This window comes from Panicum virgatum, chromosome 3K, assembly GCF_016808335.1.
Source record: "Panicum virgatum strain AP13 chromosome 3K, P.virgatum_v5, whole genome shotgun sequence".
Classification (NCBI taxonomy): domain Eukaryota; kingdom Viridiplantae; phylum Streptophyta; class Magnoliopsida; order Poales; family Poaceae; genus Panicum; species Panicum virgatum.
The window spans coordinates 16122575-16131807 of record NC_053138.1 but is presented as its reverse complement, the minus strand read 5'-3'; the positions used below and the strand labels follow the sequence as shown (position 1 = coordinate 16131807).

The 9233-nt window shown below is 50.9% G+C and overlaps 1 protein-coding gene across 3 annotated transcripts; it reads left to right on the top strand.

Annotated features, from left to right (window-relative positions):
* Nucleotides 1-506: 506 nt before the first annotated feature.
* On the top strand, nt 507-8620 carry LOC120697882 (translation initiation factor IF-2-like). 3 transcript variants are annotated; one of them, XM_039981253.1, is made up of 7 exons: nt 507-631; nt 736-839; nt 1069-3631; nt 4222-4842; nt 6045-6408; nt 6512-6589; nt 8098-8620. In XM_039981253.1, the coding sequence occupies exons 3-7, from the start codon at nt 3264-3266 to the stop codon at nt 8152-8154; spliced, it is 1488 nt and encodes a 495-aa protein (XP_039837187.1). In that variant the 5' UTR covers nt 507-631; nt 736-839; nt 1069-3263; the 3' UTR covers nt 8155-8620. The 3 variants fall into 3 exon arrangements, with proteins under 3 accessions (XP_039837187.1, XP_039837189.1, XP_039837188.1); XM_039981255.1 differs by lacking the exon at nt 8098-8620 and adding an exon at nt 7456-7688; XM_039981254.1 differs by having other exon boundaries at nt 528-631; nt 742-839.
* The last annotated feature ends 613 nt before the right edge of the window (nt 8621-9233 follow it).

The following is a 9233-nucleotide window of genomic DNA, read 5'->3' as shown; positions in this document are numbered from 1 at the left end:
TTATTTTATGTAATTATTAATAATGTGATTTATACATAAAAATAGAGTCAATTTTTTTAAAAAATATTTGCAGAGGTACCCATGAATATGATTCTATACTAAAGTATACGAAGCGAATATGGAAAGCTCAAGTTACCCATGAAACATACCTAACATTAGGTTGCATAATTTTTTATACTGGCAAATCTTTTGTTGATGCCCAAAATGTCCTCATCCCTCCGTGCTTCCACCACCAAGCAGCCTGCCGCCCACAATTTTTTGTCAATTTCACACACTTTTAGCCTGCACAATTATTTCGGCGATCATAGAAAATTAGGAGAAATTCAAGACATACGTCCCTTATTTGTTTTCCTTATAACATTTCTCACTGATAGATGGGCCCATGTAGGTGCAATAACCCACTTGTCAGTGGGAATACCATGATATCCTTGTTTCATCGGGTTCACGCAAGTTAGGTGGCCCATCGTTTTAAATATGGATCGCTCTACTCTAGTCCCAAACCCGTCATTCATTCCTCATACTTCTTCATGCTCCGATCCGCCAGGCCAAATGTTAGATATGAGGTAGACAAATCAATTCTTACAACCTTTTGGTTGAAGATTCGCCGCAAACATATTGCAGAAATCAATTGGTACTCTGTTCCTCCTATTCTCTTAAAAATTATTCTTTGCGAACATGTATTTTTTTTGACCAAATCCCTATCTTGATTGATTTGAACCGCAAATTTCCTTCAAGATTTAGGTTCAGATTAGAAGGGTGCCTACATAGTTCCTTCGTCGCCTTGAGGAAACTCATAAGATCTATATGGGGAGAAATTCTTCATCACCTGGAGGACACTAGTAAGATCTATATTTCCCACATCAATCCATTTCTTTTTTGTGACACAATTCAACATGTGGAATTCAATATCAAGTTTATTTTTCATTTATTCTTGTGATTTATATCTTTGTACTTCTTTACATATTTTGAAGATCTACCATACGCCTCCACTTTGAATAGATTGTATGTTTTCGCTTTTTTATATCGACAATTGTGCCCCTTTTAACCTCCTTCTTTGATATATTGCAGATCCACTGGTTGCTTATTCGATCCTTGAGCTTATTATAATCAGTAACTATGCCCTTTTTCAAGAGCATATTATTTGATCCACCATAGATGTGTCAATATCTTCTCATGGGGCTTTTCAAAAAGAAGTCTACTGGACGATTTAAGGAGGGGGTAATTATCCAAACAAAATAGAAGAAGAGCTTCTTTGTTATGTACGATATGCATGTATTCATGAGAAGGAACAAATAACTCACACCACCAGAGGAAGTCGCCGCTCAAAGAAAAGGTTAGCATCTTTTTCCTAAAATTTTAATAACTTTATGTTTCTCCTTTTCTTGTATTTGACTTGACATTGATATATTTTTAAATTCATAGATAATCGTGCATGATGAAGCTGATATTATGGGAAAATATCTCTTAATATGCCAAAAGAAAGTTTATTACTTGTCTGCAATGGTTCCATTTTCTACAATTACTAGAAATCTTCTTCTCTTTGTGGTAGAACACATTAGTTTTTATGTGGGCATATTTTTGGAACTATATCTTGATGTCGACAAGATGCCAATTTACAAAAGTACTTAAAAGAAACGAAGTTAGTGACCCCTTTATACATCTAGAACTCAACACAAAAATAGAATATGTCATATTACCAAACTAAAAGTTGAAAACCTTAGCAAGGAAAATCTTCGTTCAATGAAATGATATTGGCCTATTGTCCCTACCAGTAGTGTATCTCACTACACGGAATGAAAATTTGTCAAGTTTTCGTATAATTCCAACATTAATACCATTGGTTTGAAGAATCTAAATTTGGTATGCTTTAGTTATTTTTCCAGTGGTGTATCTCTAATGGTTGATTTCTTCCTCTCCTAAATAAGATATATACTGATTTCTCTAAGATCTCTCATGTGAGCCATTTAGTTACATGGAGAATCAAAGGATTGATAGTTTATCCTTCTCTTTGTGACTTCTGAAGGAGAACTAGAATCGTCTATGTTTAGAAAAATAGCAATACAAATCCAACATAGCTATCATTTGTTGCAACTTATTTTTGGCATATACAAGAATGCAAACCGTGCCTAAAGAAGCAATCCCCAAAAGAAAATTGGATTGGAGTATACGAAAATCAGAATGTATGATTCACCATTTAAAAGCTGTAGCCCATGACAAAACTCTTCGCGGCTTGTCCCTTTTAGTTACACTAGATCCATAATATAATCATAGTTTTCATTTCTTATACGGTTGCTTGCCTTTTGTAGAGCTTTTTTTTTGTGAGAACACAAATCAACGTGTAAAGAAACAATCGACAAAAAGAAATTTTGGATGGGCTATATGTGACTCACCATCTAAAGCCGTATTCCATGATGGAAATATTGGCAATATATCCCTAGTAGTTACACTAAATCCATAATCCAGTAAGCATAGTCATCAAGTTTTTCCCTTTATGAGATGGAAGGATAACCATCTCTTAAGTGCGGCTAAAATTGGTACTGACGGTGGTGATCTCCTACATGCAACTCCAAAAAAAAGCAGCCCGGATTTTTAGAAAATCCAGCGGGCAGCCGCGCCGTCACGCGCATCGCCCATCGCTCACATGATTCCCCGAGGTCTGACGTGGTGGCTCGTGGACGCACCCACGTCCCCACGCTATCGAATCCCACCCGTCCGTCAAGAATCCCGCCGTCAACGACCTTCCCTCTTACCCCAAGCCAAGATGCACCAGGCCCCACACGTCAGCGAGCCGCGTGCCTGGTTAGGTGCTCAGAGCGGACAATGTCCCAGTTGTTGCCAAGTTTGGGAGCAGTAATCGCCGTCCACATCCCCAGTGATCTGATCACGGTCGTCGGCCAAATAAGGGCAGCAGGACTACGGCCATGATGTGGCATGATGTCAAACATGGCCCGCCTGTCAGTGACTATGTGACGTGGTGCCTGGTAGCATTGGTGGCCGTATGTATCTCAACACTTGCTTGTAAGATTTAGCAGTGCAGGAGAAGAACGTGAGATCTTATGCAAATCCCCAGGGAATTTCGTGGTAATCACACCCTATGCCATCGTCCAATTTACCAAACGAGCCTCGGCGGCTGGTGTTAATCGCTCAGCATGCCATGGGGCGGATTACTGAACTGCCCATCGGCGTTGAGGTCAACCTCAGGAGTGCCACAGGCTCGCAGGTGTACTCCTGCGCAGGCGTTCAGGTGGCAGAGGTGAGAATAGATGCCAAGAGTGGAGGGCATTGTTGGCAGAGTGGAAACGATAAAGCCTCGGGCCTTCAGGCTCTGCTCCCCTCCGCCATTGCTGTGCTCTCTCCGTCTCCCCGCTCCTCTCTGTTCTCGCTGTCAGATTTCGCAAGCACCTCCGCTCCGTGCGATCTGTTCTCGGTCTCGTCAGCCCAGATGGTTGATCTGTAGAGCGAGACGCCGAGGTTGCAGGGGACGGAGTGCGCGCACGATTGTGGAACCAGGAGCGGAAGGAGGAGCGGAGGACGCCGATTCGATGCGTGGCTCCGCGGAGGTCGTTGCGGTTGCTCGGGACGTGGCGTCGTCCAGCCCGTCGAAGCCTGCGCCGGCATCGGACATGACGAGGTAAATCCCCCAATCCTGTTGCCTGCCGCTGCCGCAGCCGCAGCAGCGATTCGTTCTGCGTTCTTGGTTCTCCCGTGGTGCTCTTTATTGAGATCAAAGTTGCGATTTTGCGTTCTCTTCTCCGGCGTTGGTGTTTGTTGGTGCGGCGTTCGGGCTCCTGCTGGCTGATTTGAGAAGTTTCTCCCTTGTTTGGCCTGTTCGCGGTCCTCCTGTGTTCTGTGCCGTCTTCCTCCCGCAGGTTCTTCGACGCGCCCGTTTGATCTGCGGTACGCTTGTTCTCGCGTCTTGCGGCTGTATTTCGCCAATCAGTTCCGGTTTTTCGCTAGCCTCGGTTCCGTTCTCATAGATTGCAGCTTTTCGTTCTGAATTTCCGCTCGCGTTCTGTGCTGATTCCTCCGCACAGATCTCTGAACTGCCTGTTTAGTCTGCAGTTTTTTTGCAGTTTGTGAGCGTGGTGATTTTTCTGGTTCCGAATTCTGGCACAAATACGAGAATTTGCCATTTCTTCCATCCCCTGTTCGAAGTGTTCGACCATGTTCTTGCCCGATGCAGTCGCTGACTCGACTTTCGTTTGATTGATTTTGCTGCAGATTCCAGAGGCCCAGCTCAGATTGCCTCCCGCTCCCCAATGGCATCGCCGGCGGCAGCAGTGTTAGCGGCAGCAGGAAGCCGCCGGCCGCGCCGGCCCCGAGATCGAGCAAGGACGACGCCGCGCCGGCCGTCGCCACCGACAGCTCCCGCCTGGCGGCGTTCCTGGCCTCGACGTCGCTCGAGCCCAAGCCGCGCGCTCGCGCACCGCAGCCGCCGGCGCAGGCCACGCCTTCCTCGTCCCCCGCCGCCGTCGCGACCCGGAGCCCCGCGCGCGACCACGGCCACCACCAGCACTACTCCGACTTCTCCGACCCCGCCTCCCCGAGCGCCGCCGGGGTCGGCGGCGGCGGCGAGGTGCTTCTCCAGTGGGGCCAGAACAAGCGCTCGCGCGGCCGCCGCGACGCCGCGTCCTCAAGCGGCGCCTCGCCGCAGCGCCGGGCCGGCGCCAAGATCCAGCGCCGCTCGCCCGCCCCCGCCCCCGCGCCCGCGCCCCCGAGCGGGCCGTCCTACACCCGCGGGTCCAACCTCCGCGCCGTATCGCCCCTCCCGCCGCGCTCCGGCGCCGGCATCGGGACCTCCGACGCGCACCACAGCCGCGGTGCCCTCCCCCACCACCACAGGTATGGCCGCCGTCTGCCCTCCCCCCTCTAGGCGTCTGCCAGTTCTTTTCTTCCGCTCCCGTTTTTTTCTTCCGCTTTTACCCCCACCACCACCGGCACGGTCGCCTTCGTGGTGGGCTGGTGGCGCTAGGGCTCGGGGGGTAGGCTTGGCTCGCGCGGTCGTCTGGTTCGATCGCGCCGGTTCGTGTTGGGTTCGTATTGTCTGGGTGAGCTGTCACGCCCCCCCTCCATCTTTAGGCACGGAAGGTGCGTTCAGATGATAAGATACGGCGAGTACCATCCCCCCATCTTCTCTCCGCGCCGTGTCCTTCTTTTCATCATTTCTTTAAAATTCAAGTGGGTTTTGGTGTGTTTCGCAGTTTTTTTTTAAGTAAGACAGGAGCACTGCCACATCGTTTAAAAAGGAGATGAGGCGTCCGGTCGAGCCGGGTGGGCAGCTCACCTGACCGAGTGAGCTTTCGATTTGATCGGATCACCAAACACTCGATTAATTCCTCCCTTTTTCAGACCTATCCTTGACACCCACAACAGTCGGAAAAAAAATCCTGTCTTTGGTTTTAAAAATCAAAATTTTCCTTTGAAGTTTCAGATCTTTTCAGCCAACGTATGGTGTAGAGTTCCCTGCGTATCCACCCGTGCGAAGAATACCCATCCGATCGAGCAAGGGAAGATGCCCCTTTGCCCTTTTCTTGAATAACCTGCAGGTTCAGGCAACAAATCTACCATCATCAGTTTCATCCAATTCACAAGCAACCTGGCGTCTCCTTTCCGTACCTTGTCGACGCCCGTTAATGGCCTGTTCCCCCTCCCCGGTGTCCGCTGGCTGCGCGTGTGTGAATGGTGAACCGTGACATGAAGCAAGGCGAGGCGGGGCGAGGGCAAAATATAGTAGGACTTGATGCGAGCCGGGTATAAATCCGAGGGCACATCCAGCGGCTGCACTCCCGTCCCCATCTTTTTTCTTTTTTGTGGGCATCGGCAGCGGCAGCGGCAGCGGCGGCTTTTGGTTGCCGGCGCGCGGCGCCCGCTTTGCTCACCGCACCCGCCCGCATCCACCCATCATTCCCTGGTCGCTGTTGGTGTTGTTACCGAACCGGAACCCACCGCCAGCTTTAACCCCAACCACCGCGCCGTGTCACTCCATCGAGCCGGATTAGAGTCTTGTTTGTCGCTGGGTTTTCTGATGCTGTGGTGATGATCAGATCGGCGGCGGAGGAGCGAGCCGTGGGGAAGTCGCCGGCCTCGGCGGCGGGGAAGCAGCGGCTGGCGTCGGACAAGGCGCCGCAGCAGGCGCACAAGGCGGGCCCGGGCCCGGTGATGGGCCTGGGCGTCCCGGACCCGAAGGCGCAGCACCACCACCACCAGGGCGGCGGCGGGGGGCAGCAGCACCCCGGCGGCGGCGCGGGGGCGTCGTCGTCGTCGAAGCCGGCGCCGAAGCTGGAGCTGCCGCGGATCTACACCACGCTGTCGCGCAAGGAGAAGGAGGAGGACTTCATGGCCATGAAGGGCACCAAGCTGCCGCAGCGCCCCAAGAGGCGGCCCAAGAACGTCGAGAAGGCGGTCAATGTACGTGCTGCTGCTGCTCGTCCGCTCCCACCGCCCGGCTGGGCTAATCCATGGATTAAGCTGACGTGATTTCTCGCGTCTCTGCATCTGTCTGTTTGCGCAGTTCATCTGCCCGGGGGCGTGGCTGACGGACGTGACGAGGAGCAGGTACGAGGTGCGCGAGAAGAAGTGCCCCAAGAAGGTATACATCCACCCATCCATCCATCTAGGCTTGCCTTATTTTCTTTTAATCTTCGCCGTCGAAAATGCTTTTTTTTTGTCACTGCGAGTTAATTCGATTCGATTCACTGTCTAGTAATCGGTGTTGCTGCTAGAGCAAGTAGTAGTAGTAGAACGCTGCTGTTAGCTTTGAACTCTGCTGGGAGATTAATTAGGGCTTGCTGGGAAAGGGGAGAAAGGGCAGGAAGGGACACGCAGAAAGAAAAAAAGAAAGGAGAGATTGGGAAGGAAATGGGCGTGTCGCCTTTTCGCCTGTCCCCTTCTTATGTCACGTGGGGGCCACCTCCCGTGAGCGCGAGGGAAGGGCCTGTTGTTTGCTCGTTCGTTCATTGATGACCGCGCCTCGCCCTCGCTTTTATTATTTTTGCCGACGAGACGCGCAGCGGCGCCGGCGCGGGCCGCGGCTGCCTGCGCTGCGTGCGCGCCCGGTCTCCAAAGGACGGATCCTCGTGCCGCACCTGGGCCTTGCTTGTGCTTGGGCCTTTCCCGCGGGACCCATTTGCCAGCGTCGTGTAAGCTGTTTCTTTTTTTTCTCCGTGTCTGACTACTGTAGCATTTTCGACCCAGCGTGTTCAGTTCGGGAAATTTTTTGGGTCGGGCTACTGTAGCATTTTCGTTTTTATTTGTTTATTAGTGTCCAATCATATACTAATTAGGTTCAAAAGATTCATCTCATCATTTTCAGCTAAACTATATAATTAGTTATTTTTTTAAACTATATTTAATGTTTTATGGTGTCCAAAAATTTGATGTGACAGGGAATTTTAAAAAATTTTGGGAACTAAACTGAGCATATTTATTATTCCCCGTCGTGTGGGGCATGGGCAGGGTGGGAGCCTGATCGGGAGTCCCTGACGTGTGGGGTCCTGCTGGCCACGCTGGCTCGGATACGATGCGGGTCGGATGGGGGGCCCTGCATGTGTGGTGGGTTCCCGCGATATGACGCCGCGGATAGAGTATGGAAAATAATGGAATGGCCATCCGGGAATGACAGGGACGGGCTCCTGCCTTTTTGCTCGACTTGGGAAGTCCTGCCTTGTTCGTTAGGCTCAAAAAAAAAATCTACAGTATTCGTCATATCAAATTTTGAGCATTAAATGCTATTGAAAAAATAACTAATTATACAGTCTAATTGATTATCACGAGACGAATTTTTTAATCTTGATTAATTCATGATTGGACATTATTTGTCAAGTAATAACGAAATGTGCTACGGTATCAAAATCCAAAATTTTCTAAAAAGAAGTAAAGGGTAGTAGTACATTAGCACACGTCGTTAAGGCGAGGCCCGTCATTAGTTGACTTCGCTAACGATACCCTGTCCGCGGCCATGCGCGGGCACGTCCGAGTCGAGGCATCTCTTTTCTTCTCAGCCCCGCGGGCCAATCAGATTCAACATTATACAAGGCCTGTGCTTTGTTGCGCACGATCTGTCGGGGCAAATCTCACTTTTGATCTCTGTCTCCGCAGCAACAGAAGCACCGGGGCCTGAAAGGGATGGAGAGCATGGACAGCGACTCCGACTGACCGGCGAGCGACCGACGACGAGGACCTGCGTTGCCGGGCTGAAGGGCGGCGGCGGCGGAGAAACTCTCGGAGTGGCGGTTTCGGAGCAAGGAATCTGGTGCTCAAGAGGAGAAAGGGAAGCAGCAAGAAGAAGCGGGCGAGAAGAGCAAACAAAGACAAGAGGAGCATGTTCAACAGGCAGGCTCTCTTCATCCCGATGGGCTGAGGCGGTTTTTTTTTTCTCTTTTTCAGGTTAATCATAGAGGCACCGTGCTATTGGCTCGATTCCATTTTGTATATCTCGGTGGTAGGATGTAGCCGGCGTCTTTCTTTTCATTCCTTTTTTCTTTCTCCCATTCTCTTTTGGGTGACAATCCGGTGGTTTACCTGGTCTCGCCCGCCTTCTTGGTGGTGGGTTGTATAGTCTCGGACAACCAGACTCATAGTTTTCAGCAAGAGGAAACAACAAGACTGTTAGGCTAGCACACTCTCTCTCTCTCTCTCTCTCTCTCTCTCTCTCTCTCTCTCTCTCTCTCTCTCTCTCTCTCTCTCTGGTATCTTCTCGGTGGTCTAGTCGGGCATGGCAGTGTTGTGTGTGCTCTTGCTCGATTGCCTTGCTGTTGCGTGCGTTTTGACAGGAATTGTTCAGATAATCCCTATGGCAGGAGCAATTGCAGCTGAATCTATCAGGAATCCTTGGGGCTTATGCTCCACTAGACCTGGGCAAACGTCGGGTCGGGTTCGGGTCGGGTCAAGGCCGGGTCACGGGTCGCATAGGACGGTCCGCGCCCGACCCGTACCTATCACCGGGTCGGGTCGGGTTGGCCCGTGCACCCTGCGCGGGCGTGTCGGGTCGGGTTTTTTTTCGGCTTGGGTCGGGTTTTTTTGGCCTTTGGGTCGGGTTTTTTCGGGTTGGGTCGGGTTTTGGGTCAAAAATCACGGCCCGTGTCCGGCCCGTTGATTGTTGCGGGTCAAAAAATACGGCCCGCGCCCACCCGCCACGTAGCTCGGGTCGGGTCGGGTTTTTTTCGGGCGGGTTGGGTCGGGTTGTTCGGGTCGGGTGACCCATGCCCAGGTCAATGCTCCACTTGTTCCTCGAC

What these genes read in the sequence shown, in the direction of transcription:
- LOC120697882 (XM_039981253.1), top strand. Translation starts at nt 3,264, where the DNA reads ATGCCAAGAGTGGAGGGCATTGTTGGCAGAGTGGAAACGATAAAGCCT. An exon ending in GCCCTCCCCCACCACCACAG is followed by an intron (nt 4,843 to 6,044) that starts GTATGGCCGCCG and finishes GGTGATGATCAG; the next exon opens with ATCGGCGGCGGAGGAGCGAG. An exon ending in ACGTCGAGAAGGCGGTCAAT is followed by an intron (nt 6,409 to 6,511) that starts GTACGTGCTGCT and finishes CTGTTTGCGCAG; the next exon opens with TTCATCTGCCCGGGGGCGTG.